Source organism: Oryctolagus cuniculus, chromosome 6, assembly GCF_051225735.1.
Source record: "Oryctolagus cuniculus isolate XC-2025 breed Fujian yellow rabbit chromosome 6, ASM5122573v1, whole genome shotgun sequence".
NCBI lineage: Eukaryota > Metazoa > Chordata > Mammalia > Lagomorpha > Leporidae > Oryctolagus > Oryctolagus cuniculus.
In genome coordinates this window covers 29,512,057-29,538,955 of record NC_142872.1, presented here as the reverse complement: position 1 = coordinate 29,538,955, position 26,899 = coordinate 29,512,057, and the positions used below count along the sequence as shown (strand labels likewise).

Here is a 26,899-nt window from a genome sequence, read left to right as displayed (position 1 = left end):
ACAGTTTAATATAAAAATAAAACTTTATTGTTTCTCACCAAAAGCCATCAGCTGCTGAGGCAAATAAAGGTGGGGGAAATCCAGGGCCCCAAAATAAATAAGCCACACTGAGCTCCCTCTGGTCCTCCTGAATACACACTGCTGGGTCAAAGAGGAGCTAAATGCAGTCGTCTGTGCTTAGGTTCAGTGTGGGAACAGAGAGCATAAAACCTTGTTATCAACTGAAACACCCAAAGGCTCCAATTCTCTTAGAGAATAAGGGCACAGAAGCTGGTGGGGCTGGGGAGGCGAGGGTGGCTCTGAGAAGCCAGGTCACCCGTGAAGAGCCGTCTGCTGGAGAGCGTGGACACGAGCGCAAAGCTGGGCCTCCTCCCGATGCCTTTCCAGGGCCTGCAGTCCTGACTGCTGCAGAAAGGCTTCCGTGGCCTGTGGGCAGGGAAAAAAAGGATCCAGTGCTTGGGTTTCTGTGCCCTGATACTGGATTCCCACAGCTTCGTGGATTAGCCCACTTCCTGGAGGAGGGTACATCCCAAAGGTGGTTTAAAGGTTCTGCCGTGGAGGCCACACAGACTAGCCAAGCCCAGAGAAACAACTACAGTTAGGACAGGAAAGGAAAGGGACCATGGTAAGCCCTGAAGCTTCAGGGCGGGGCAACTGAGGACCATGGCCAGGAGCCTACTACCTTTGGCTGATACAGGAACAGCAGGTGCAGCAATTCCAAACTCTGACCTACTACTTCAGTGTCAGAGAAGGCCAGTATGTTCACCAGAGAGTGGAGCAGGGGCCCTGGCCACAGTCGCTGGCAGTAAGCAGGACCCTTCTCTGCAACATTGCATAGGACTGTGAGCACCTGCAGGTAGACATGAACAGTCCCCACAAAGATGAAAGCCAGCAGTGTCAGTGCCAGCTAAAACATACCAGGGTGCTTCAGAAGGTTTGTGGGAAATGGAACTAAGTTAATGTGGCGCGCTGGTGATGTAGCACAGTGGGTTACACCACTACTTGTGATGGCTGCCTCCTATGAGGGTGACAGTTCGAGTTCCAGCTGTTCCACTTCCAGTCCAGCTTCCTGCTAATATGCCTGGGATAGCAGCAGAAGATGGCCCAAGTTCTTGGGCCCCTGCACCCACATGGGAGATCCAGATGAAGCTCCTGACTCCTGACGTCAGCCTGGTCCAGCCCTGGCCATTGCAGCTACTTGGCGAGTAAACCAGCAGACAGATCTGTAACTCTGCCTTTCTAATAAACAAATCTTTAAAAAAATTAATTTTAGTGCAAAAACACTTTGAATCTACGCACATAAATAATTTTCAAAAACTTCATGGAAAATCTACATGGATTTCAAGTACTTGCCCCAAAATAAAAGATTTATTATTTTAAAGTCAGAGAGAGAGGTCTTCCATCCACTGGTTCACTCCACAATAGATCACAACACCCAAGACTGAGCCAGGAGCTTTTGAGGAGTGGGTGGCAAGGGCCCTAGTACTAGGGCCATCTTCAACTGCTTTTCGCAGGCTGTTATCAAGGAGCTGCATGATAACTAAAGCAGCCAGAACATGAGTGCCACCCTACGGAATGCTAGTGTCACAGGTAGTGACTTTCCACTACATCACAATGCTGGCCCCTTATCAATTTTTTTTTCTTAATCTTTATTTGAAAGGCAGAAAGAGCTCCCAACTGCTAGCTTACTCTCCAGATAACTACATAGCAGTTGCTGGGCCAGGCTGAAGCCAGGAACTGGGAACCCAAACCACTTCTTCCATGTAGGTGTCAGGAATCCAGCTACTTGAACCATCACCTGGTGCCTCCCAGGGTATGCATTAGCAGGAAGGTGAAACTGGGAACTGAGCTGGGACTTAATCCAGGCACTCCACTATGGGACATGCACATCTCACTGGCACGTTAACCATTAGCCCAAACGCCCACCCCAGCCTTATCTTATAATGCCGCTTTCCACAAACTCACCAGAGTACCTTTGTATTCAGTGCTGACCATATATATGCCCAGGCTCCATGCTAAGCTGTTATGTGTGCATGTTCTGTTACCCCCATATCTGCCTTCTGAGATAGGATTACTCTGTTATAAATGAGGTAGCTGTAGCGTCTGGTGGCTAGTTGACCTGCCCAAGGATAGTAACTAGTTATGCACAGCTTAGAGACTTGCTCACACCAGTTTGAACTTAAAGCCACACCATACTACCTGCCAGCTCAGCTAAGGGTATATATGGGGGCTCAGGACTGCTCTCCGTCTTGGACTCCATACATACCAGTACGCTCACCACATTAGATACTGGCAACAGCTGCAAGAGCGGCTCAATCAGATCCAGGGAGAGCAAGGAGGTACAGAAACTAGGACTGTGGGCTGGAAGGGAAAAATGTCGGTGTGAAGCCCCTGAAACTGGGACCTGAACCACTGCCTCCCCTAATCGGCCCCACCTCAGCATAGGTCGTGAGCAAGGCCCAGGCCTGGGCAGGTTCAGTGTGTACCAGTGAGGTTGTTGAGGAGCCAGAGGCCCTCGGGAAGCAGGCCGGGCTGTTTCTGGAAGAAGAACTGCAGAAGGACAAACAAGGCCACCACAACACGCTCATCTCTGAGCTGCATGTGCTCGGCCACAGCCTCCGCTGCCGCCTCCGTCAGCAGGTTGCTTAGACACCGCAGCACAGGACACGCCAGCTGCAAAGACAGTAAGTGTTGAGGGAGGAAGGGCGAAGTACAAAGCAACATCTTCCCAGACTCCGACCTGCCCTTTTCACCTACCAGCTCCAGTCCCGCATTCTCAGGTCTCTGGACAGCCCCAGCCAACTCCAGCAGCAGCAGCCCCAGAGTAGAGAGAGCCCCATGAGCGATAAGCAGGGCGTTGTTGACCTGGCTAGGCAACGGGAAGAAGCAGTCACCATCCAATCAGTCCCACCTTTAATCTGGGGAACAGCCTATGGCTGTGGATCTTGTGGGCAAAAGAGAGCAGCACATGGATATGAAAACAGACTACAGCAATATCTGAAACTGAAGTTCAAAGACCAAGGTGTCACAGAAGGGAGCCCTGGGAAAGGTCTCGAGCATTCTCCCAGTTGCCCTGTGTTACCTGCATATGAGGTAGTGAAGGCACCAGGAAAACTCCACAGCGACCCCAAGGTTCAGCTTTGGACCAGGTTGCAACAACTGCAGCATGTGCTGGGGGAGAGTGGAACCCAGGATAGAGCTGCCAGCAGAAGCAGAGCTATGAGCAGGACCCACAAAGATGCCAAACCCTAACAGCAAGTGGGAAAGTTCCCATACCCAAAGCCCTTGCTAGCCAGACACAAGGACCTGAAACAGGCAGCAACTCTGGGAGTCAGACTTCATCAGACATCCAGGGGCTACTGGGTGGGCCACTCTGGGCTACACATCTGGAGACATAACTTTACTTACGGAATGATCCTCTCTGGAGCTTCCTTAGCCTGCAGAAGCTGCGACAAGGCGTATCCAAGGGCTTCCAGCACAGCCACATGTGGGGACTGGAAGCAGACAGAGTAGGGATCTGACTCTGGAAGCTGGATCATAAGGTCTCCCGAAACTCTCAGCCCCAGGGCAAAGGCAGAGGCTGCAACTACCTAACCACAGCAAGCGGGAAGTGGAGAGGAGAGGAGTAAAAGTCGTCAAGGGAGAAAGGCACTCACCTGGATGCAGGTGGCCAAGGCCGGAACGATGCCCTGTGGCAGGAGTTGCCTTCTCACAGCCTCACTTTCCACGATCAGGTTACCCAGCGTATACAGACACAGCTCCTGAGAGGAGGGACAGAGGGTGCAGCAGCCCTCTCTTTGAGGCTTACGAGAAGGTGAGGAGACAGTAGCTGGATGCCCAGCTATGGGAATCGGGAGGAACAGGTTTTCTTCTGCACCCCAGCCCCCGCCACATGCCAACTCAAACTGGATCCAAAAGCCTAAAATGTTTAAATCTAAGCCAAGAACAAAGTAGGAGGGGACAGGGCTTACTATGAAGTCTGAGCTGTGACCGGAGAGGTAGGTGAGGAGGTAGGAAGTGGCCGGCAGGCAGGCCTCGGCCACCGCGGACTGCTCCGAGTGAGAGAGCTCATGCAGGCACCGAGCCGCCTCAAGCTGCAACAGGGCCCGGCTGCCGGTCAGCAGCCCGACTAGGGTCCGCATGCTGCCCTCCAGCCTGTGTGGGTGAGCACCAGAGCCCTGCTCAGCCTGGGGTCCATCCCTGCCACCTTTCCTGTCCCCTCAGAGCCCCAGCCATCCACTCACACCACCCACACGGACCGAATAAAGATTTGCTGTGTCTCAAGGTGCTGCAAGCCTCGACGGAGGCTGACCAGAGCCTTCTCTCTCTCCTTCTCCTCTGTCCCCCGCTGGGCTAGCCACAGGAACTGCTGCACCTGGAGAGCAGGGCAGGGAGAGAATTCAAGTCCTGGGTCGCTCTCTGCCCGCTTCACCTGCACGTCCTCCAGTGTCACACCATCCCGGAAGCTGTCCTTGACACTAACACAGCTGCTAGGTGCCAATTCACGGAGCGAGCAGTCAGGGAGAGGATCAGAACTGGGATCCAACACCAGCCCTGCCATTTACTCCACCAGGGACCTGCACCTCAGTTTTCTCACCTGAAAAGCAGGAATAACAACACCTACCCTGCATTCTTAGTGGGTTACTTCAAAGAAAACATTTGTACCTCTCAACCTGGCAAAACCTACGCCTCAGCCGATCCCAACGTGTGGTGCTGCTGGTTTGTAAACTACACATGCAAATGCAGGCAACACACACAAGGCATGCCCAGTGCTCACTGAATGAACAGACCCTTTCGTTTACTCAGTCAGTAAGCACTAACTATCTGCCGTATTCCAGATACTGTGCAGGTACCTGGGTTTTCAACGATGACAAATAAGGAGTTTAGATGTGGCAAGTGCAAAGGCCCTGAGGCAGGAAAGCGGTCGGTTTACTGAAAGGGGCTGGGATGAGTGTGGCAGAGGTTAGAACAAGCTGGGCTTTGCGGGGCACACCCAGGAATTTGGTCTCTATTTGTTTTTAAAAGACGTATGGGGGGCGGCAGCCATCCATGTGAGGTGACCTTTTAGGAGGCTGCTGTGGTATCCACAAAGAGCGGTGGCAGCTGTGACCGCGAGGCCACCTCCAGACTTCAGACTTCTAATGGCTAGGACCTGAATTGATCTGAGCCTGAGGGACAAGGCGGTAGGATAAGTCACAGGCTCGGTCCTAACCCACTGGACGGATGCAGGCGTCAGGCGGCTCGCGTTCTGGACTGGGGCAGACCTCAGGCACCGGCAGGAGTCTGGCGTCAGGGGGCGTGGACTGCACCGCGCGCCCGCCCCGCAGCCTCACCTCGGCTTCCCCGAGGACGGCGGCCGCACAGCCCTCTCCGGCTTCCTCTGGGACGTCGTCTCTCAGCAGCCTCTTGCTGATCAGCTGCTGCTCCCTCCGCGCCTTCCGCAGCTCTGGCGGCAAAAGAACGGGCTGCGCGTGGGAGGGACGCCCAGGCCCCAGAGCCCGCTGCTCTGAGCCGGGAGTCCCCTCACCCTATCCGACCGCCACATCCCCTGTGCTCCTTCGCCCGCCCGCACCTGCCTCCCGCTCCCGCCGGCGGCAACGTAATTCCTCCACCCCGCAGACCACCGGCCTGAGACGGCCCTGCCGCCGCCTCCACATGGCGAAGCTGCGAGATATTTGCAGGGAACGCCAAGGCTGGGACTCCGCCTGGCGGCTTAGGAAATAGCAGCAACTGCGCAGCCGCAGAGTCGAGCGGAGAGGCGGGGCGAGCACGAGGGGGCGGGGCGGATCGCGACGGGGGCGGGGCTACGTTGGGGGCGGGGCTAGGGCCGGAGTCTGAGAGATCCTGCGGGAGCCCGCATGGGAGCAGGAGTCTCAATTTCCAGCCCTACGCTTCGGATTTCTCTCCTTACCGGTTCTGGGAATGAAAGTAACTCATCCGCGAACCCGGCCGCCGCAGGCAGGCATTGTCGCCGTCCACTCAGCAAACACAACCTCCCCACCCCCAACACGCGCTTCGGGACGAGCCGCGATGCCATTTCGCGAATAACGCGGCTCCCCGCCGGCGCCCGGCGTTAGCAGCTGACGCGCGCTGCGTCCTTGAATGTCTACCCCCATTTTGCGAGTGAGAAAAATGAGAAAAGCATCATTATTTATGTGCAGCTTGCTAAGTTGTGGACGAGGGTCAGCGAGCAGACACGGTACCGAGGCTGGAGTTGCATCAGCCGCTGATGTGGTGCGGTCGCTCCCCTACAAAGTTCTGGGAAAGGGAAAGCTCCGCAAGCGGCCTGTCACCGAGAAGGCTAGGTTCTTTCTGCCTGGCAATACTGTCAACCCTGCGAAAGCCAGTCCCAGGCATGTACTGTCTTCTGCAGTGCTGGCTGCCTCTGTCCAGAAGCCGTGTGAGTTTCTCTCTGCAAAAGTCCTATTGTCTGCGGACTGCATTTCTGGATCCATGTTTGCCTCCACGGCCTGGAGCACGTCAGGAGCTGCGGCTTAGTCACGTTTGCTTCCCAGGGCTTCACCCCAACCCTGACCCTTCATATATATTTGTTGAATTGAGGTGTGAATCCGGGATCTTTGCAGAAGCAGCATCTCCCCTAGCGGCTTGGACCTGCCAGCCCAGAGTGCCTCCCCCAGAGTGATACGCTTTGGCGAGGAGCCGCGGTGACCTCAGTCCACTGAATGTGGAGGCTCTGAGAAGAACACTCAAGGCTCCCCTTAACAGATGCAGCTTTACTCACAGACAAGTGCTACTAATATCTCCATTTTACACGGAGGAAGCCCAGAAACTTGCCCAAGCCTCGCAATGTCAGAGGCAGAGCTGGAATTCCACATCTGCCTGTTGACTTCCGGGCCATGGTCATATCTTGGTCCTCCAGGGTGCCACAGTAACCTGGGCTGGCCTCAGGGCATAGCTCAGGATACCAGGACATGCCCAACAGGACACCCAGGGGGCAGTGTGTTCTGAGGCCTGCTTGTTTGGCTTAGAACCAGATGTGCAGCTCCTCCTCCATTAAAGGGGAAATGGAATTTAAGAGTTCCGTGTAGCTCTTTCCCCAGAAGTCTAGGGGTATAGACTTGTGAAGACTTGTTAATGGGAAGCACCAACACCCCTCTCCCACACAGCTGCTTTTTCTTGGTGAAATGAGAGATGTACTAATTCATCCTCATTCAGTGTGGGTCCAACCCTTCCTATCTAGGACACAGGAAATGTACTGGGCAGATGCAGGAGAAAGCAAGATGTATGTTGGAAGTTGTTTGATCCTTGTCAAACCCACCAACCATTTACCCCAAAAGCAGAGGTAAGAAGTGCCTCTACGACAAAGGTGTCCCAAACCATTCTAAGATGGGGCTGGTTGGGATTCTAAAGAAACAAGCACTAAGCAGCAGGGTGACGAGTCCAAAGCATTTGTTAGGTAAACTTGAAGAGTGAGCTTCAGGAGCCACTGTTGTGGCGCAGAGGGTTAAGCCACCACTTGCAATGCTGGCATCCCATATTGGAGTGCCAGTTTGAATTATGGCTACTCTGCCTCCGATACCACTCCCTGCTAATGCACTGGGAAAGAAGTGGATGAGCTTGGGCCCCAGCTGCCTGTGTGAGAGATCAGGGTGAAATTCCTGACTCCTTGCTTTAGCCTGGCCCAGATCTGGCTATAATAGTCATTTCGAGAGTGAACAAACAGAAGGAAGATCTCTCTCTCTCTCTCTCTCTCTCTCTGTCATGCTGCCTTTCAAATAAACAAAAAAAATTTTTTTTGGACAGGCAGAGTGGACAGTGAGAGAGAGAGAGAAACAGAGAGAAAGGTCTTCCTTTTGCCGTTGGTTCACCCTCCAATGGCCGCCGCAGCTGGCGTGCTGCGGCCGGCGCACCGCGCTGATCCGATGGCAGGAGCCAGGTACTTACCCTGGTCTCCCATGGGATGCAGGGCCCAAGCACTTGGGCCATCCTCCACTGCACTCCCTGGCCACAGCAGAGAGCTGGCCTGGAAGAGGGGCAACCGGGACACAATCCGGCACCCCGACCAGGACTAGAACCCGGTGTGCCGGCGCCGCAAGGCGGAGGATTAGCCTAGTGAGCCGCGGTGCCGGCCTCAAATAAACAAATCTTTAAAATGTGCTTCAGTATCCTCAAAACAAACTTGGAGAGAAAGTTAGGAAGACATACTACCTATGTACATCTGCAACAAGGAGGGTCAGAACGTGGAGTTTCTATGAGGGTTTAAGGAATTTGGCTCGGAGCAGGGGTTAGTTAGTTAGTTAGTTAGTTGAGGAACAAGCTAAACAGCTTTTATCAATGCCCAGGAATGTTTTTGGCCCCAGGTTGGATTCAAGCCTGCAGGAAAAAATAAAGCAGCTGGCCCAGTTCCAAAGTCATCAAAGCATTTCATGTTTCTCAATCAGGAAAAGAGAACCTTGCTTCATAATTTCAGGACAGGAAACGGATACTTGAAGTGATCCAGTGATTTTTTTGGATACTTGAAGTGATCCAGTGATTTGGCCAATGTGCCTGTTACACACCTCTACTTTTCAGAAAGTTACTTACTGAACCAAGGAACGCATAAGCAAAAACAGGAAGGGGAGTTGTTTTCAGACTCACTGCCTTCTCTTGAACCAATTCTACCCCTCGGAGTCCATAGATGAAGTTCACAGAGTGTTTCACAAAACATCCAGTTACCAGCTGAGCAGATTCAGCAGCTTACATTTGGGTGGCGGAAGGTTAATAGTCACCAAGACAGGAAAAAGTTGAAGGAAATGAATGAATCGGGCTGAGTCGCCGGGACACAGGCAGGAGGGGGGCAGAGTCCCGGCCTACCACACTGGGGAACGCCCTCTGCCCACACGCACCAGGCGAGGTGGTGCACCTGCGTCATCAGGGCACTGATGGAGCCCCCACCTCCTCTCCCTGCAACATCAACATCCTTCATGGCAATATTTCCCAGAAGGGAAGTGGGGGGTGGGGCAGGGAAGCAACCAGGGTTCACAGAAGAGGGAACAGGGTGACATCTCCGGATTACGTAAACTCTCAGAGGCTGCCAACAGTTGGGACAGATCGGTGTGTGGGGCCTGGAAGCCGGAGAGCGCAACTGTAACCGAGCACGCCAAAGCCCTTCCCAGAGACTTGGGCTGCAGAGGTCCTGAGGATCCATCAATTATGGTGAGTGGGCAGTCTCGGGACCCAGCAAGATCCCCTGGAGACCCCAGGGACCGGCTGGGGCCTCCCTGACCTCTGCTGTCTCTCCCAGGAGCCCGTGCCCTGCTTGTTGCTGCTGCTCCTGCCTCTGCTGCGCGCCTCTACGGACACGCCAGAGCCCTGCGAGCTAGACGACGACGACATCCGCTGTGTCTGCAACTTCTCGGATCCGCAGCCCGACTGGTCCAGCGCCTTACAATGCATGCCTGCCGTCCAGGTGGAGATGTGGGGCGGTGGGCACAGCCTGGAGCAGTTCCTGCGGCAAGCCGACCTCTACACCGACCAGCGGCGCTATGCTGACGTAGTCAAGGCTCTGCGCGTGCGGCGGCTCACCGTGGGAGCCGTCCAGGTTCCTGCTCCGCTGCTGCTGGGCGTCCTACGCGTGCTCGGGTACTCCCGCCTCAAGGAGCTGGCACTCGAGGACATAGAGGTAACTGGCACCGCGCCGCCGCCGCCGCCCCTAGAAGCCACCGGACCTGCGCTTTCCACCTTGAGCCTCCGCAACGTGTCGTGGCCGAAAGGGGGCGCCTGGCTCTCCGAACTGCAGCAGTGGCTCAAGCCCGGCCTCCAGGTACTGAACATTGCCCAAGCACACACGCTTGCCTTTTCCTGCGAACAGGTCCGCACCTTCTCCGCCCTCACCACCCTAGACCTATCTGAAAATCCTGGGCTGGGCGAGCGCGGGCTGGTTGCTGCTCTCTGTCCCCACAAGTTCCCGGCCCTCCAGGACTTAGCGCTACGGAACGCGGGAATGAAGACGCTCCAGGGCGTGTGCGCCGCGCTTGCTGAGGCTGGTGTGCAGCCCCATCACCTAGACCTCAGCCACAACTCGCTGCGCGCCGACACTCAAGGGTGCATCTGGCCCAGCGCGCTAAACTCCCTCAATCTATCATTTACTGGACTGCAGCAGGTGCCTAAGGGACTGCCTGCCAAGCTCAATGTGCTGGATCTCAGCTGCAACAAGCTGAATAGGGCCCCGCAGCCGGGCGAGCTCCCCAAGGTGGTTAACCTATCACTGGACGGAAATCCGTTCCTGGTCCCTGGAGCCTCCAAACTCCAAGAGGATCTGACGAACTCCGGCGTGTTCCCAGCATGTCCGCCTTCGCCCCTGGCGATGGGGATGTCTGGAACCTTGGCGCTGCTCCAAGGAGCACGGGGCTTTATCTAAGGACTAGCAAAGAATGACTGGGTTCCGATTGCCCTGGTTTCAGAGGAGCCTGGTTAGCACGTTCAGGACTTCTGGACCAACCCACCCCGCTTCCCACTTTATTAAAATCTTAAAAAATGGATCCGTGTCATTCACTCAACAGAACTTTACTGGTGTTTGTTATGTGCTGGACATAGTTCCAATCGGAGGAATTAATCATACTTACACTTTCTTCATCCTAACTCCCTAGAAAACCGACCAGCCTTCCAAAAGGAGTGCAGGTGCAGAGGATTGGGGCATGTACTCTGGCTAGGGCTGGGCTGCATGGGAGAAATACCCAGCTGTGTGGTCAGGGCTTTCCCAGAGGTTTACTGGCGCCTGAGAAAATGATGTTTGAATGGTAAACCTATCTTGGAAGATACACAGTTTCTTCTATGTACTGTCCAGGAGCCAGCAGTTCCCTTTCAAAGGCAATAAAACCCATAACCAACTGTTTTCTTCCCCTCTCTAACCCCTTAGCCCCCTCTGCCTCTCCCTCTCCTCGCCACACCCCCACCCCAGGAAAGGGGGGCCTCCTGTTCTACATAAGCGTCCTCTCCAGAAGTGCAAATCCCCTCTGCACCCACAGGTGCAGACTCACGGTGTTATTGCTCCTACATGATGGGAAATTTGGTACAGGAAGCAGATGTGAGATGCAGTCTATCTCTGAACCCAGATCTTCCATTCCTTTTCAACATTTTTGTTTATTTTCATTTTATTTGAAAGGCATCTGCTTGTTTACCCCTCAACTGCTGGCAACAGCTGGGGCCAACCCAGGTGGAAGTCAAGAGCCCAGAACTCAACACAAGTCTCTCAGATGGGTGGCAGGAACCTAGCACTTGTCCACATCCCATGTCAGGAGTGCTGTTTAAGTCCCAGCTTCCTAGCCAGGTTCCTGCTAATGCAGAAGCCTGGAACGCTTCCATTCTCTTTAATGTTAGGTTTAGGATATGGGTTCAAAGAAGGCTCACAGACTACTGGTCAAGGCAGAAAACATTTTTATTGCAGAAAGAATAGCAAGGTGAGGTCTGGAATAGGATTTCAGCCCACATGGACAGCGGGCAGGGGGTCTGAAGTAAGACATCAGCCCTCCCATGGAAACATGTGGAGGGTACTTTTAAGCTACTGTCACCATAGACTGTGATGGGTGAGGGAGAACAGGACATGCAGGAAAACTTATCAGTAACTGCTGACCAAAGCTATTCATTTATAATTCATTGTTCAGGTGGTTTGGAATGTCCCAGGTGGGGAGCTTGTAAAAGTGATTGCTGACACAGTGAATTTTACCAGATTTGGTGTTAACTATTTGTGCCCCACCACCTGACAGATCCTGACTTAGTACATATGTGGATAACCCTTTCAGGCTTGACTTTGACTTGCAAATAGGACATCTCAGACAACTTCAGCTTAAGCAGGATGTGCCCCCTGCACCACATTAACACAGAGACCCAGGATATCAAGCATTGAGAATGCTGTTCCTTCTGAATTCCTTCTTCATTACAATGAGGGGGCAAATACAGCAGAAAGCTACACACTTGCCTCACTCGGGACCGGAGAGAGGGGTGAGAGAATGCATAGAAGCCCAGAGCTCCTGCTTGCCTCTGACCTGCATCCATAGCCCAACAGGTAGGAATGGGGAATGGGGAGTGGATGGGGTGGAAATTAACATTGATGGGAGAGTTACAGAGGCCACCAGAATGAGACTCAAAGAATAGTGGAAGATCACAGAATTAGCTGGACACCCCACTGGAGTGTCCCCAGCAGACCTTCAGCCAGCCTGTTAAGAAATTTCTGGCAACAGAAAATCAGTCAGCTCGGGGCGCCTCGCCTTTTAATTGTTCTGATCGCACTTCATCAGTTACAGGACTTCCGCTCCACCAGGGACCCTGTGTTAGAGCCTGGTATACGGAGACAGAAACACATATGTCCTCAGGAACTCTCAATCCAGTAACATACGAAGACACACAAAAAATAGTCGTGATTCACTGAAACGAAGGAATTAACTCTATATAAGGGGAGGTAGTCGTATGAAAAACTTTTGCAGAAGATGAAACTTTAAAAAAAAAAAACATTTATTTATTTATTTGAAAGGCAGAGTCATAGAGGCAGAGGCAGAGAGATCTTCCATTCACTGGTTCACTCCCCAGATGGCCGCAATGGTCAGAGTTGGGCTTATCCGAAGCCAGGAACCTGCAGCTTCTTCCAGGTCTTCCACGTGGATTCAGGGGCCCAAGGACTTAGGACATCTTCTACTGCTTTCCCAGGCCATAACAGAGAGTTGGATCGGAAGTGGAGCAGCCAGGACTCCAACCAGTACCCATTTGGGATGCCAGCACTGCAGGCAGTGGCTTTACCTGTGACACCACAGCGCTGGCCCCAGAAGATGAAATTTTTAATCTGGGTCTTGAGCCATGAATAGCACCTGTTTGCCTAGGAAAGACATCCCAGGAAAAAACATGCAGCACATTCAAAGGCTTGGAAGCCTGAGAGTAGACGGCCAGACCCGGGAAGCTGACCTGGTTAGGTGTTGCTGGAGATCACAGTGCTGGGAGCTAGAAACACTGATGCATTCAATGCTTACTGTGTGTCAGGCACTGTGCTACACCTTGGGAATGTAGCAGGAATAAAGCAGGAATTCTGTTCATATGGAGTTCAGGTTCTAACTGGATGATGTATGTTATGGACTGAATGTTTGTGTCCCCCGAAAATTCATATGTTGAGGTCCCAACCAACAGCACAGCGGTATTTGGAGACAGAGCCTCTGAGGAAGTGACTTATGTTAAAAGAAGTCATAAAAGTAGGGCCCTGGGGTGGGTGTTTGGCCTGGAAGTTAAGATGCATCCCACAGGGGGCCAGCACTGTGGCGCAGTGGGCTAAGCCTCTGCCTGCAGCACCAGCATCCCATATGAGTGGCAGTTCTAGTCCTGGTTGCTCCTCTTCCAATCCAGCTCTCTACTATGGCCTGGGAAAGCAGTAGAAGATGGCCTAAGCGCTTGGACCCATGCACCCGAGTGGGAGACTGGAAGAGGCTTCAGGCTCCTGGCTTCAGATCTGCTCATCTCTGGCAATTGCAGCCATTTGGGGACTGAAGCAGCTGATGGAAGACCTCTCTCTTTCTCTGTCTCTCCCTCTCTCTGTTAACTCCACCTCTCAAATAAATAAATAAAATTCTTTGGTTCTCTCCGTCTCTCTCCTCATCCCCGTTTCTCCCCCTCTCCTTATCCCTCCTGAACTCTCTTTTTTCTTCACCCTCTCTATATCTCTGTTGATCTCTCTCTCTCAATCCCCCTCTGTCTGTCTGTCTCTCTTTTTAAAGATTTATTTATTTATTTGAAAGTTAGAGTTACACTCAGAGAGAAAGAGAGGCAGAGAAAGAGAGAGAGAGAGAGAGATATCTTCCATTTGCTGGTTCACTCCCCAAGTGCCTGCAACAGCTGAAGGTGTACCGATCTCAAGCCAGGAGCCAGGAGCTTCCTCCAGGTCTTCCCACACGGGTGCAAGGGCCCAAGGACTTGAGCCATCTTCTACTGCTTTCTCAGGCCATAGCAGAAAGCTATGAAGTAGAGCAGCCAGGACTCAAACTGGTGCCCATATGGGATGCCGGCACTGAAGGCAGTGGTTTTAGCTACTATGCCACAGCACCAGCCCAATCCCCTCTGTCTCTCTTCTTTGCCCTTTCCCTCCAGCCTGTCAGATTTCCCCCACCAATAAAAGTATAAATAAAAAATTAAAAAATTAAATAAAATCCTCGAAAAAAAAAAAACAGAGACCTGTTTAAATAAAATAAAATGAATCCCACATTGGAGTACCTGGGTTCAATTTCCAGTTCTGGCTCTTGACTCCAACTTCCTGGCAATGCAGACCCAGGGAGGTTGTGGTGTTGGTTCAAATGATTGGGTTTCTGCCACCTACATGGGAGACCTGGATGGTGTTCCTGGTTTTTTAATTTATTTGAAAGTCAGAGTTATACAGAGAAAGGAAGAAAGAGAGAGAAATCTTCCATCTGTTGGCTCACTCCCCCAAATGGGTGCAACAGCTAGGGCTGTGCCAGGCAAAAGCCAGCAGTCAGGAGCCTCTCCCAGATTTCCCATTGTGGGTTCAGGGAGCTGGATCAGAAGTAGAGCGGCTGGGACTCCAACTGATGTAAATATTGGATGTTGGTGTCCCAGGCAGTGGCTTTACCCGCTATGCCACAACACCAGCCCCCAGGCTCCTGGTTCTGATCCTAGCATTGACTGTTGTGGGCATTTGAGGAGTGAATCAGTCAGTGGGAGCTCATTGTCTCTCAAAGGAAAAAAAAAGGGGTGCGGGAGGTAGGGCCCTGATCCAATAGAATTAGTATCCTGATAGGAAATCAGAGAACTCACACATGCTCTCTCCCTCCCCCTCTCCACACACACACACACACACACACACACACACAAGGCCACGTGAGGACTCAGTGAGAAGGGGATCATGTATCAGTCCAGAAGAGAAACCAGAACCCAACCACACTGGCACCTTGGTCTCAGACTTCTAGCTTCCAGAACTGTGAGAAAATAAACTATTGTTTAAGTCACACAGCCTGAGCTGAGGGTGGTGGTGACACACCTGATTGTGCCGTGAAGACAAATGAAACAGAGAAAGGGAGCAGATATCATTATATAGGATTATCATGGACTGCCTCTCTGATAGGAATATTTAAACAGAGACGTGGGAGTTGGGAAAGAGAGGTTAGGGGTGTATGGAGCATAGCACTTCAGGCAGAAGTAACAGCAAATTCAAAAATCTTGACATCTTTGGGATGTGACAGTAAATACTGAGGAGGACGGTGAGGCTGTAACAGAGCAACCAAAGGTGGGGCAGGGGGAGAGGAAGGAGAGGGGATAAGGCCAGCGGGGTAGCAGAGCCAGGTCACATAGGGCCTCAGAAATGGGTGCTACTCAGACCATGGCCAAGCACAAGTGCCAATCCGCACATTTTACTACAGTTTTTTGAGGAAACAGATACAAAAATCAAGGATTATTTAGGGAATCTTGAAAAAGAACAAAGCTGGTGTACTCAAACTTCCAGATTTCAAAATTTACTATAAAATTACATAATCAAAATAGTGTGATGCTCGAACAAAGATGTATATACCAACGGATAGAGATCCCAACCTAGAGATAGGATTTATTCATCCAAGGTCAGTATGGGGGTTCAGAGCACCCCAAGTGCAGCCCAAAGATTGAGCAAATTTTGCTGATAAAGCAAGGCTGAGTAACGTACCCTACAGAAGGAAGGAAGTGAGGCAAGGAGAGGCAGATGGACTAGGAAGCAAGGGCTCTATTTCCACGTGGCACTTTGTGGTCAGATGTCTGGTGCAGTGTGATAGATTTTATGCTGAAAGTGTGGGATGCTGTGGTCATAGGACTTCCTTTTCTGAGCCCAAATCAGTTTCATTGTAGCTTCCTCTTTTTTTTTTTTTTTTTTTTTTTTTTTTTTTTGACAGGCAGAGTGGACAGTGAGAGAGAGAAACAGAGAGAAAGGTCTTCCTTTGCTGTTGGTTCACCCTCCAATGGCCGCCGTGGCCGGCGCACTGCGGCCGGCGCACCGCACTGATCTGATGGCAGGAGCCAGGAGCCAGGTGCTTTTCCTGGTCTCCCATGGGGTGCAGGGCCCAAACACCTGGGCCATCCTCCACTGCACTCCCTGGCCACAGCAGAGGGCTGGCCTGGAAGAGGGGCAACCGGGACAGAATCCGGCGCCCCGACCGGGACTAGAACCCGGTGTGCCGGCGCCGCTAGGCGGAGGATTAGCCTAGTGAGCCGCGGCGCCAGCCTCCTCTTTTTTTTTTTCTTTTCCTTCTTTTGGTGGTGGTAGTGTTGTCATCTGAAACCAAACACACGCTAATTCTTTCCTTCCACACCAAGTCAACAGTTGGGCTCTCAAAAAAAATTTTTTTTACTCTCTTCCATCCCATCTTCTCTTTCCAAACACAACCTCATGCCACTCTTTCTAATGCTGAGAACTCCCTTATTGTCCACATCATAGAGAGATCTTTATGGGCCATTTAAATCATGAGCAATGGAAGAAGTATGAACACGAACTTGAATCCTTGTGCATAATTTTTAAACTGGTAGTTTTTAAAGGTAAGATATTGTATATGATAAATATAATATTGTGGTAAAGTTAAAGAAGAGTGCCTGACAAAGACATCACAGGGGCCAGCACTGTAACACACTGAGCTAAGCCATCACTTTGTGACACTGCCATTCCATATCAATGTTCTGGTTTGAATCCCTGTTTTTCTACTTCTGATCCAGTTCCCTGCTCATGCACCTGGGAAAGAAGCAGATGATGATCCAAGTACTCGGATTCTTGCCACCCACATGGGAGACTTGAATGGAATTCTTGGTTTTGGCTTGCCCAGCCGTGGTTGTTGCAGCCATTTGGGGAGTAAACCAGCAAAGGGAAGATCTCTGTCTACTCTCTCTGTGTCACTCTGTCTTTCAAATCAATAAATAAGTAAATCTTTTTTTTTAAAAGACATTACAAAGAAAGAAAACTATAGAACAGTATCTCTTGTAAATATGGATGCAAAAATCCTCAACAAAATACAGCAAACCAAATCCTACGGAATCACTAAAATATATTAGAATTAGTCAGCACATCTGGCAAAATTGTGAGAAATAGGATCAATATACTAGAATCCATTGTATGAAAATATACTTGCAAGGCCACCTCTGTGGCCTTGAAGGTTAAGCTTCTGCCTGCAGTGCCATAATTCCATATAGGTGCTGAGTTGAGTCCCGGGTATTCCACTTCCAATCCAGATTCCTGCTAATATACCTGGGAAAGCAGCAGAAGATGGCCCAAGTGCTTGGGCCCCTGTGCCGATGTGGGAGACCTGGAAGAAGTTCCTGGCTCCTGGCTTCGGCCTGGTCCAGCCCTGGTCATTGCAGCCATTTGGGGAGTAAACTAGCAGATGGAAGATATCTCTCTTCCTTCTCTCTCTCTCTTTCTCTCTCTCTCTCTTCTTCTTTCTCTGTATCTCTGCCTTTCAAATAACATAAATAAATCTTTATAAAAAAAAGTACCAGGGGGGTACATTTAAACAAAAAAAAAAAAAAGAAGAAGGAAATACACTTGCAATAAACATTGTAAAGATTAAAAAATCATCTATAGTAGGAGCAAAAGAATGAAATATTTTAAAAATAAATATTCATTTATGTATTTGAAAGGCAGAGACAGACAGAAAGAAATCAACCTTCCATCTGCTGATTCATTGCCCTAATGGGCTCAAAAGCTGGGGCTGGACCAGAACAAAACCAAGAGTCCAGAGCTCCGTATGAGTTTCCTACATGGGTAGCAGGGGCCCAAGCATTTGAGCTATCCTCTGCTGCCTTCCCAGGCACATTAGCAGGAAACTGAATCATAAGCAGAGCAGCTGAGACTCCAACTAGCACTCATATGGGATGCCTGTGTTGTGGGCAGCACCTAAGCTTCACATACCACAATGCTGGCCCCAGAATGAAATACTTTTAAAGACAACAAAAGGTGAAAAAAACTAACATTCTTGGGGCCAGCGTTGTAATGAAGCAGATGAAGCAGATTAAGCCACTGCTTGTGTCACTGGCATCCCATGCTGGAGTGCCAGTTTCAGTCCCAACTGCTCCGCTTGCAACTCAGCTCCCTGATAATGTGCCTGGAAAAGCAATAGATGATGGTTCAACTCTCTGGGTCCCTGCCACCCATGTGGGAGACTCTGGGAGACTCCACATGGGAATGTCACATTGGAGTTCTCAGTTCCTGTCTTCAGCCTGGCCCAGCCTGGCTGTTGCAGCCACCTGGGGAGTGAACCAGTGGATGGAAGATCTCTCTTGGTGTCTCTCTATCTCTCTCTCTCTCTCTCTCTGACAATGTGCTTTTCAAATAAATCAGTGAATATATCTTTTTTTTTAAAAAAAAAACTTACATTCCTAAAATTACAAAATATTGTTGAAAGGAACTGAAAAGTAAATGGAATAATATTCTGTGCTCATGTATCTTAATATTGTTAAGATGGTAATTCTCTGTTCATTCATCTACAATGAAATTCTTACAAGACTCTAAGTTGACTTCTTTGTATAAATTGACAACTTCATCTTAAAGTTCCTACGGAATTTCAGCAGACACAAAATACACAAAAAACTTCTTGCGAAAGAACAAAGTTGGGAGATTCACACATCCTTATTTCAAAATGTGTTGTGAAACAATGGTAATCACAACAGGGTGGTACTAGCATAAGGATAAACACAGAGTGTTTGTGTGGTGACTCCACGCCTCTTGCCCCCCCCCCCCCCCAGAACGAATCATCTCAGAAAAGAAATCAACTGCAACAACAGAGACCAATGGAGTAGAAGTGAGAGTTCAGAAATAAAGCTGTGTGTTTCTAGACAACTGATTTTAACAAGAATGTTTCAATAAGAATACTAATATTTTCAACTAACGGCTTGGGAACACCTGGATATTCACATGCAGATGCGTGATCTTGGATCCTTACTTCAGTTCATAAAAATTTATTCAGCGGCAGGCATTTGGCATAGCAGTTAAGATGGCATGCTGGGCGACCACACCCACCTCAGAGTACCTGGATTTGAGTCCCAGCTCTCCTGATTTCAGCATCCTGCTGACACACACTTTGGGAGGCAGCAGGTGAAGCCTCAAGTAGTGGAGTTCTTGCCACCCACATGGAAGATCTAGATTGAGTTCTGGGCTCCTGGCTTCCTTTAAAAAAAAAGAGAGAACATTGGGGCCAATGTCGTGGTGCAGCGGGTTAAGCAGCTACTTGCATGTCATACTGGAGTATGAGTTGGAGCCCTGGCTGCTCTATTTCCATTTTGGCTCCTTACTGATACACCTGGCAAAGCAGTGAGGATGGCCCAAGTACTTGGACCTCTGCCATTCACTCAGGAGACCCAGATGATATTCCAGGCTCCTGGCTTCAGCCTGGCCCAATCCTGCCCATTGTGACTATTTAGGGAGTGAAACAACAAGTAGATTTCTATCTCTCTGTCATTATGACTTTCAAAAAAATAAAAATAAATAAGAACATATTAAACAGTTATCATACAACTCAGCAATTCCACTAGTATATCCAAGAGAAATAAGAACCTATGTCTACACAAAAGCTTGTATACAAAGCTTGTAGCAGCAATATTCAATATACACCAGAAGTGTGGGGTGGGCCTTCTGTACCGCAGTCAAGCTGCCACTTTGAATTCCACTTCCACTTCCAGCCTCCTGCTAATGCACACCCAGGAAGGCACAAATGATGGCTCAAACCACATGGGTCTATGCTACTTATGTGGGAGATTAAGACTGAGTTCTGGCCGGCGCTGTGGCTCACTAGGCTAATCCTCCGCCTTGTGGCGCCGGCACACCGGGTTCTAGTCCCGGTCGGGGCACCAGATTCTGTCCCGGTTTCCCCTCTTCCAGGCCAGCTCTCTGCTGTGGCCCGGGAGTGCAGTGGAGGATGGCCCAAATGCTTGGGCCCTGCACCCCATGGGAGACCAGGAGAAGCACTTGGTTCCTGCCTTTGGATCAGCGCGGTGCGCTGGCCGCAGCGCACCGGCCGCGCCGGCCATTGGAAGGTGAACCAACGGCAAAAGGAAGACCTTTCTCTCTGTCTCTTTCTCTCACTGTCCACTCTGCCTGTCCAAAAAAAAAAAAAAAAAAAAAAAAAAGATTGAGTTCTGGGCTCCTGGCTTCAGCCTGGCCCAGCCCTGGCTGTTGCTGGCATTTGGGGAGTAAACAGCAGATGAACAGCAGATCTCTGTCTCTTTATCTCTGCTTGTCACCCTGCCTTTCAGAAAATACAGTGAGAATAAATAAAAAATATTCTAAAATATTCATAACAGCTAAAAGTGGAAACAACCCAAATGTCCATCAGCTGAAGCGTGGGTAAGCAAAATGTATACCTATCAATGGGTAACAAAGAACTTTTGTTCCTGGGAGGTTGTGACTGTCTCTTTGGCTCTTCAGATTTATATCTCTCCCTATAATAAAACTATAATCACTAAGTGTAGCACAGTTTTTAATTCTACCAGTTATTCTAGTGAATTATTGACAGAAGGAGGTACTAAGAACCTCCAAGTTTCTTTCTGCTGACCACAAGTGAGGTTACCCTGGAAACCCCCATGCTCACAGCTAGTATCCAAAGTGAGGGCAATCTTGTGGAGGGCTCTGCCCATAATCTGTGAGATTTAGTCCAACCCTGCACAGTTGGTGTCAGAAGTCACTGCAGAGGTAACAGGAGAAATGAAATTTGCTACAACAACCCTGGCTCACTGAGCTACAGTAGTCTCCCTGACTTATCTGCAGGAGATCCAGTCCAAGGTCCCCAGTGGATACCTAAAACCAGATAGCAGCGCATCCAATATACACTTGACAGTCCATCTGATAAGCCTAATGACTACTAGAGTAAGGGTGGATCGTATAGACACACAGTGTGGATGAGAAAGTAGTGATTCATATACCATCAGGCTGTGGTGGGATATCACAAGATTTCTTCACACTACCCCGAACAGAGCACAATTTAAAGCTTACAAAAGTGAGTGAGCACTGTGGTGCGTTCTGTCACTGCTGTTTGGGACACTGGAATCCAGTCCCACCTCTGCTTCCCATTCAACTTCCTTCTCATACTCACCTGAGAGGCAGCAGGTAATGGCCCAAGTACTTGGATTCCTGTCACTCACATAGGAGACATGAAGGAAGCTCCAAACTGCTGGCTTCAGCCTGGCCCAGCCCCAACTATTGCACAGCGGGGGAGTGAATCAGCAGATGGAAGATTTCTCTCTCTCTCTCTCTCTGACTCTCACTCTCTCTGTCTCTCTGCCTTTCAAATAAATAAAATAAAAAAAAAAAAGAAGAAGAACAAAAAGACTGGCAAAACAAAGTATGTGTTTTTTCCATTTATGAATTGTTTATTTTTGGATTTTCCATTTCATATTTTTGGGCCATGGTTGACTGTGAGTAACTGAAACTGCAGACAAAGGGCAACTACTGAATGTGGTTCGTGAAAGGGTGGAGAAGGGGGAAGTTGATTCCTGAGGAGGTGGCCACAGGGTTACTCAGGGCATGGAGAACAGCTCCCATCTGTAGTGGTTACTGCAGATAAATGTTACCAGTGGAATTCAGAAATGATTGATCAAATACCTGGCAGTGGAGGCATAAGGAACTGTAAACTAACAACCTAAATAATAGCAATCAACAATCAGAGAGAGACTCTCTAAAGATAATAATATTTTCAGGAATAGCAGAGCATTGCAATGGGAATAAGTATGTCACAATAAAATGTCTTTTTTAAAAAGATTATTTATTTGAAAGTCAGAGCTACAAAGAGAGAGAAGGAGAGGCAGAGAGAGAGGATCTCCATCTGCCGGTTCACTTCCCAGTTGGCCACAGTGGTTGGAGTTGAGCCGATCTGAAGCCAGGAGCCAGGAGCCAGGAGCTTCTTCCAGGTGTCCCACACGTGTGCAGGGGCTCAAGGACTTGGGTCATCTTCCACTGCCTTTCCAGGCCATAGCAGAGAGTTGGATTGGAAGAGGAGCAGCTGGGACTCAAACCAACACCCATATAGGATGCTGGCACTGCAGACGGCGGCTTTACCCTCTATGCCACAGTGCTGGCCCCAGAATAAACTATCAACATAGTAAAAAAAAAAAGTTGAAGGAATGGGAAGTTTTTTTTTTTTTTTAATTTATTTACTTATTTGAAAGGAAAAGCATCAGAGAGAGAGAGAGAAAGTGAGAGAGAGAGAGAGAAAGATCTTCCATCTGCTGGTGTTCACTTCAAATTGTCCACAACAAAAAGGCCAGGCTAACAGCAGGAACCAGGAAATCCATCCGAGTCTCCCACATGGTTGGCAGAGCCCACAGTACTTGCACTATCACCTGCTGCCTCCCAGGCATGCATTACTAGGAAGCTGGACTGGAAGCATGGAGTAGCCAGGACTGGAACCAGGCACTTTGACATGGGAAACGGGCCTCCCAACTGGCAGCTTAACCTGCTATGCCACAATGCCCACCCCAAAGGAAAGATTTTAAAGGCAAAAATGAGGAGGATTACATCAGATATTTTGAAACAGTGATTTTTGGCTACAACGATTAATAACCAGAGTGGAGTCAGCCTCAGGTTGAGCCAACAGCCGCCAGGCAGATGTCTGTGTATAAAGCTGTGGTAATGGCTGTAATGTTGAAGTCCTGGCAGAGTCTTTTGTGATAGTCATCATCAGGACATTATGTAATCCTTTCTTCACAGCCTCCAGGCTTTATTTATAATTATTTTTGTTTGGACTGACATAAGCAACTCCATTTGAATTCTGACAACTTTCACAATATCATCCTTCTGCTATTGTTATCTGTAAAATCTAAAATGATAATAAAATGGGAGCCAGGCTGACATGGTGGCCTTTCTGAGCAGTAGTCTCAAGTCTCGGGATCCTACCACAGGATGGTTTTGGGGAAGGTCGCAATGCTGGGCCATAGACTCTGGCTTGCAGAGAGACACGTTAGCCCCAGGCTGTTTCCAAAGGGGGCCATTATGTTGAAACTGATAGGGGACTATGACAGCTTCCCAAATGGCAGCCTAACCCACCATATCACAGTGCTGTCCTCTAAAAATCATTGATTTACTTATTTCCATTTTGTTTGAAAGTCAGACGAAGAGACACACAGACAAAGAGAGACACAGAGATAGACAAAGATCTTCCATCTACTGGTTTACCCCCCAAATGCCTGTACCAGACAGGGCTGGGCCAGGCTGAATCCAGGAGCCCAGGTCTTATTCTGGGTCTCCTACGTGGAGAGCAGGGACCCAATCACTTGAGTCGTCATCTGCTGCCTCTTGGGGTGCACATTAGCAGGAAGCTGGACTGGAGGCAGAGGAGTTGGGCCTTGAACCAGGCGCTCCCACACAGGATGTGAACATCTCAAGCAGTGTCTTAACTGCTGCCCCAGACTCCTGCCCCTCAACTTTTACATGTGTGTGAGTGTGTATGTGTGTATTTTTTCAAATTGTGTGAGCTTGGACTGCCTTTTCTTTTTTCTTTTTTTTTTTTTTTTTAAAGAAAAGATTTATTTTAGCTGGCGCCGCAGCTCACTGGGCTAATCCTCCACTTTGCGGCACCAGCACACCGGGTTCTAGTCCTGGTCGGGGCGCCGGATTCTGTCCCGGTTGCCCCTCTTCCAGGCCAGCTCTCTGCTGTGGCCCGGGAGTGCAGTGGAGGATGGCCCAAGTACTTGGGCCCTGCACCCCATGGGAGACCAGGGTAAGTACCTGGCTCCTGCCATTGGATCAGCGCGGTGCGCTGGCCGCAGCGCGCCGGCCGCGCCGGCCATTGGAAGGTGAACCAGCGGCAAAGGAAGACCTTTCTCTCTGTCTCTCTCTCTCACTGTCCACTCTGCCTGTCAAAAAAGAAAAAAAAAAAAAAAAAAAAAAGAATTGCAGCAGCCAGGTCTCCTCCTGGTGTCCATATTAAAAAAAAAAAAAAAAAAAGATTTATTTTGAAAGTCAGAGTTTCAGAGAGAGAGAGAGAAAGGAGAGAGATATCTTCCATTCACCAGTTTACTCCTAAGATGGCTGCAGCGACCAGTACTGGGCCAGGCTGAAGCCAGGAGTTAGGAGCTTCATTTGGGTCTACCATATGGGTGGCAGGCACCCAAGCACCTAGACCATTAGCAGGGAACTGCATCAGAAGTGGGGCAGTTGGGACATGATCCTGTGCCTACTTCTGATGCAGTTAGGGAGTAAACCAGAGAATGGAAAAATCTCTCCCGTCCCCATCACTCTGCCTTTCAAATAGATAAATACATATATCATTAAAATTTTTGATTAAGTAAGTATAACAAGCTAAAGTGCCAGTCATTACAAATTCTCTGTAACTGAAAGATAAAACATAATCTTAACATGAACCATCCACAATATTTTGAGTGATAATAGAAGAAACTCCGTAACTGGAAGAAAAGCTTCCAGGAGCGTTCCATAGCAAAATGCAAATGGTTTGTGCAGGAACATACTACCAGGGGATGGAGGGGATAACGTACTCACCACATTCCCAAGCAGACAGACGTCCCCCCGAACCTGTGCTTCCCCTGAGGAGCTGCCAGATTCACAAGGCGTCTGGACAGTGTCCTTTGAACCATCGCGTTGACTATAAAGGAGTTAGTTGGGTTACAGTGGCAGCTGCAGGGTGAATATATGGCATCTTGTTTGAAAAGCCACCATGATGATCTAGGAGGGTGAAACACATTAGCTCGGCAGGCTGCTGTGTATGCTGGTTGCTCCTGGGGTTTCCTCACCTCATGAGTGCTGGACAGCATCCTGGTCCTTAGGGTCAGACAGAAAGACAAGGAAAACTGGCCAATTCAAAGGGTGCCCTACAGGAATTTGAGGCATGCATGAAAATAGGAAACGCTGATACCCAACAGAGCTGCCTTTTAGGACTGGAAAATGGTTAGAGTCAGTGAGTGAAGTTCCCACTGTGCTTCCTTTAGGTGGCCATCTGAGTCCAGGAAATGAGTGGACATAGGGTCCTGCAGTAATTCAAGCATTCTCTTGCACTCTTGAGGCACAAATGCTAATAATAACTGTTCTGTCTGACAGTAAGACAGTCATTGCAGGAGGCTCTGGGGCAGAGTCTCCAAAGGGAAGCCTTCACACAGAGCTGAACCAATGCTGGTAGCCCTGAGCGACCACAAATGGTTCCTAACAGGAACAGACAGCCTAGCCTCGACTGTTATGAGCATTTGGGAAATGAACCAGCAGACGGGTGATTTCTCTCTCTCTCCCTTTCAAATAAATATTTTTTTAAAAAATATATACTGAAATAATTACAGATAAAATCGAAGAATGTCTGAGATTTGCTCCAAAATAATCCCCTGGGATTGTGGAAGGGAAGAGAGGAAAGGAGACTGGCCACAGGAGCTCACTGCTGGAGCTGGGTATCACAGGTTATTACACTAGTCTCTCCACCGTGAAATATGTTTCAAAGTTTTCAAAAAAGAAAAAAGAAGGAATTGATGTTTTGACTCAGAAAAGAAGGAACTGTCACTTCCCTTAATGTAACTGCTCAGAGGCCTCCTCCCCTTCCAGAGTCCCGAAGTGAATTATTGAGAGTAATCCGAGAGGCATGGAAGCCATGGAGCGCGGAGAGGCCATGAGTGCAACCCTCACCTCAGTGTCCCTCTCACCCTACAGGCCAAGCTGACTGTGTGGTGGTAGAAGTGCAGCTGGGTGGAACCAAGTGAGAAGGTCCTATATTAAGCAGGGTTCTCCAGGGAAGCAAAGCTACTAAGATATGTACATACACATGTGTAAAAAGAGATTTGCTATAAGGAATTGGCTCATGCAATTATGGCTGCTTACAAATCCAAAATCTGCAGGGTGAGCCAGAAAGCTCGACACCCAGGAGAGTCCAAGCTATAGTTCCCCAGCCGAGGCAGTCAGAGCTGATGCTGCAGACGAAAGCTAAAAGCTGTCTGCTAGACAGAATCTTGGCTCAGGGTCTTTTTGTTACATCTGGGCCTTCAAATGCTTGGATAAAGCCTACCCACATTGCTGAGGGAAATCTACCTTACTCAACATTCATCAATTTCGACATTAGGGGCCAGTGCCATGGCGCACTAGGTTAATCCTCCACCTGCGGCGCAGGCATCCCATATGGGCGCAGGGTTCTAGTGCCAGTTGCTCCTCTTCCAGTCCAGCTCTCTGCTGTGGCCCAGGAAGGCAGTGGAGGATGGCCCAAGTGCTTGGGCCCCTGCACCCGCATGGGAGACTGGGAAGAGGCACCAGGCTCCTGGCTTCAGATCGGTGTAGCTCCAGCCATTGTGGCCATTTGGGTAGTGGACCAGCATATGGAAGACCTTTCTGTCTGTCTGTCTCTCTCTCTCTCTCTAACTCTACCTGTCAAATAAATAAATAAATAAAAATATGCATCTGTCAACGTTAAAAAAATTTCGACATTAATGTCATTCAAAACAACCTTACAGAAATACCTAGAATAATGCTTGACTAAATATCTGGGCCTCCTGTGACTCAGCCAAATTGACACATAAAATAAACTATTACTTTCCCTCCACACACACACATTCCTTCTTCTCTCAGGGAGTACATCCCAGGAGAAAGGGAACAGAGGCACAGGGTGCAGGCAGGATTTAGGGATCCTAGCCCTTGGTTTCCCTCATAACCGTTGATATGAAGGCCACTTTTCCTGGGAAGGCCTGGAGCCACACACTCCTTCTGATGGGGCCCAACTGAGTTCTCTGAAAATAGGCCCAGAGCCTCAGAGTCCTATATTGAGCCTGAAGACAAATGCCCCTAAAAAGCCAGCAAGGCAGGCAAGAGAAACACATGCTGAGACCCGTGCACAGATGGTCAGACGGAGCTATTAATCTTACTTGCCAGGTGGAGCACTCTGGATGCTTCAAAGGGTCCCTTGGTTGTGGTCCCTCTTCCACACCATCCTTCATTGTACCATTTCCAAGAAGGGTAATGGAGGTGGCAGCAAAGTGAGCAAACTGG

At 49.6% G+C, this 26,899-nt stretch overlaps 2 protein-coding genes across 15 annotated transcripts; one reads left to right on the top strand and one right to left on the bottom strand.

Moving 5' to 3' along the window:
• Window positions 1-4: 4 nt before the first annotated feature.
• On the bottom strand, window positions 5-26,899 carry TMCO6 (transmembrane and coiled-coil domains 6). 14 transcript variants are annotated; one of them, XM_089335966.1, is made up of 14 exons: window positions 26,776-26,899; window positions 24,428-24,610; window positions 18,959-19,105; window positions 5,334-5,446; window positions 4,260-4,375; window positions 3,972-4,155; window positions 3,657-3,761; window positions 3,409-3,494; window positions 3,083-3,199; window positions 2,758-2,869; window positions 2,487-2,673; window positions 2,267-2,361; window positions 683-850; window positions 5-426 (listed from the first exon to the last, which is right to left on the bottom strand). In XM_089335966.1, exons 6-14 carry the CDS (start codon window positions 4,140-4,142, stop codon window positions 313-315), a joined length of 1,155 nt encoding a protein of 384 aa, XP_089192092.1. In that variant the 5' UTR covers window positions 4,143-4,155; window positions 4,260-4,375; window positions 5,334-5,446; window positions 18,959-19,105; window positions 24,428-24,610; window positions 26,776-26,899; the 3' UTR covers window positions 5-312. The 14 variants fall into 14 exon arrangements, 12 of the variants coding, with proteins under 12 accessions (XP_089192092.1, XP_089192091.1, XP_051700255.1 ...); XM_089335965.1 differs by having other exon boundaries at window positions 18,969-19,105; XM_051844295.3 differs by having other exon boundaries at window positions 24,428-24,706; window positions 26,776-26,898.
• Window positions 9,138-10,479, top strand: CD14 (CD14 molecule). The gene is given in 2 exon segments (NM_001082195.2): window positions 9,138-9,156; window positions 9,245-10,479. Coding segments are annotated over 2 exon segments (1,119 nt in total). The 5' UTR covers window positions 9,138-9,153; the 3' UTR covers window positions 10,361-10,479.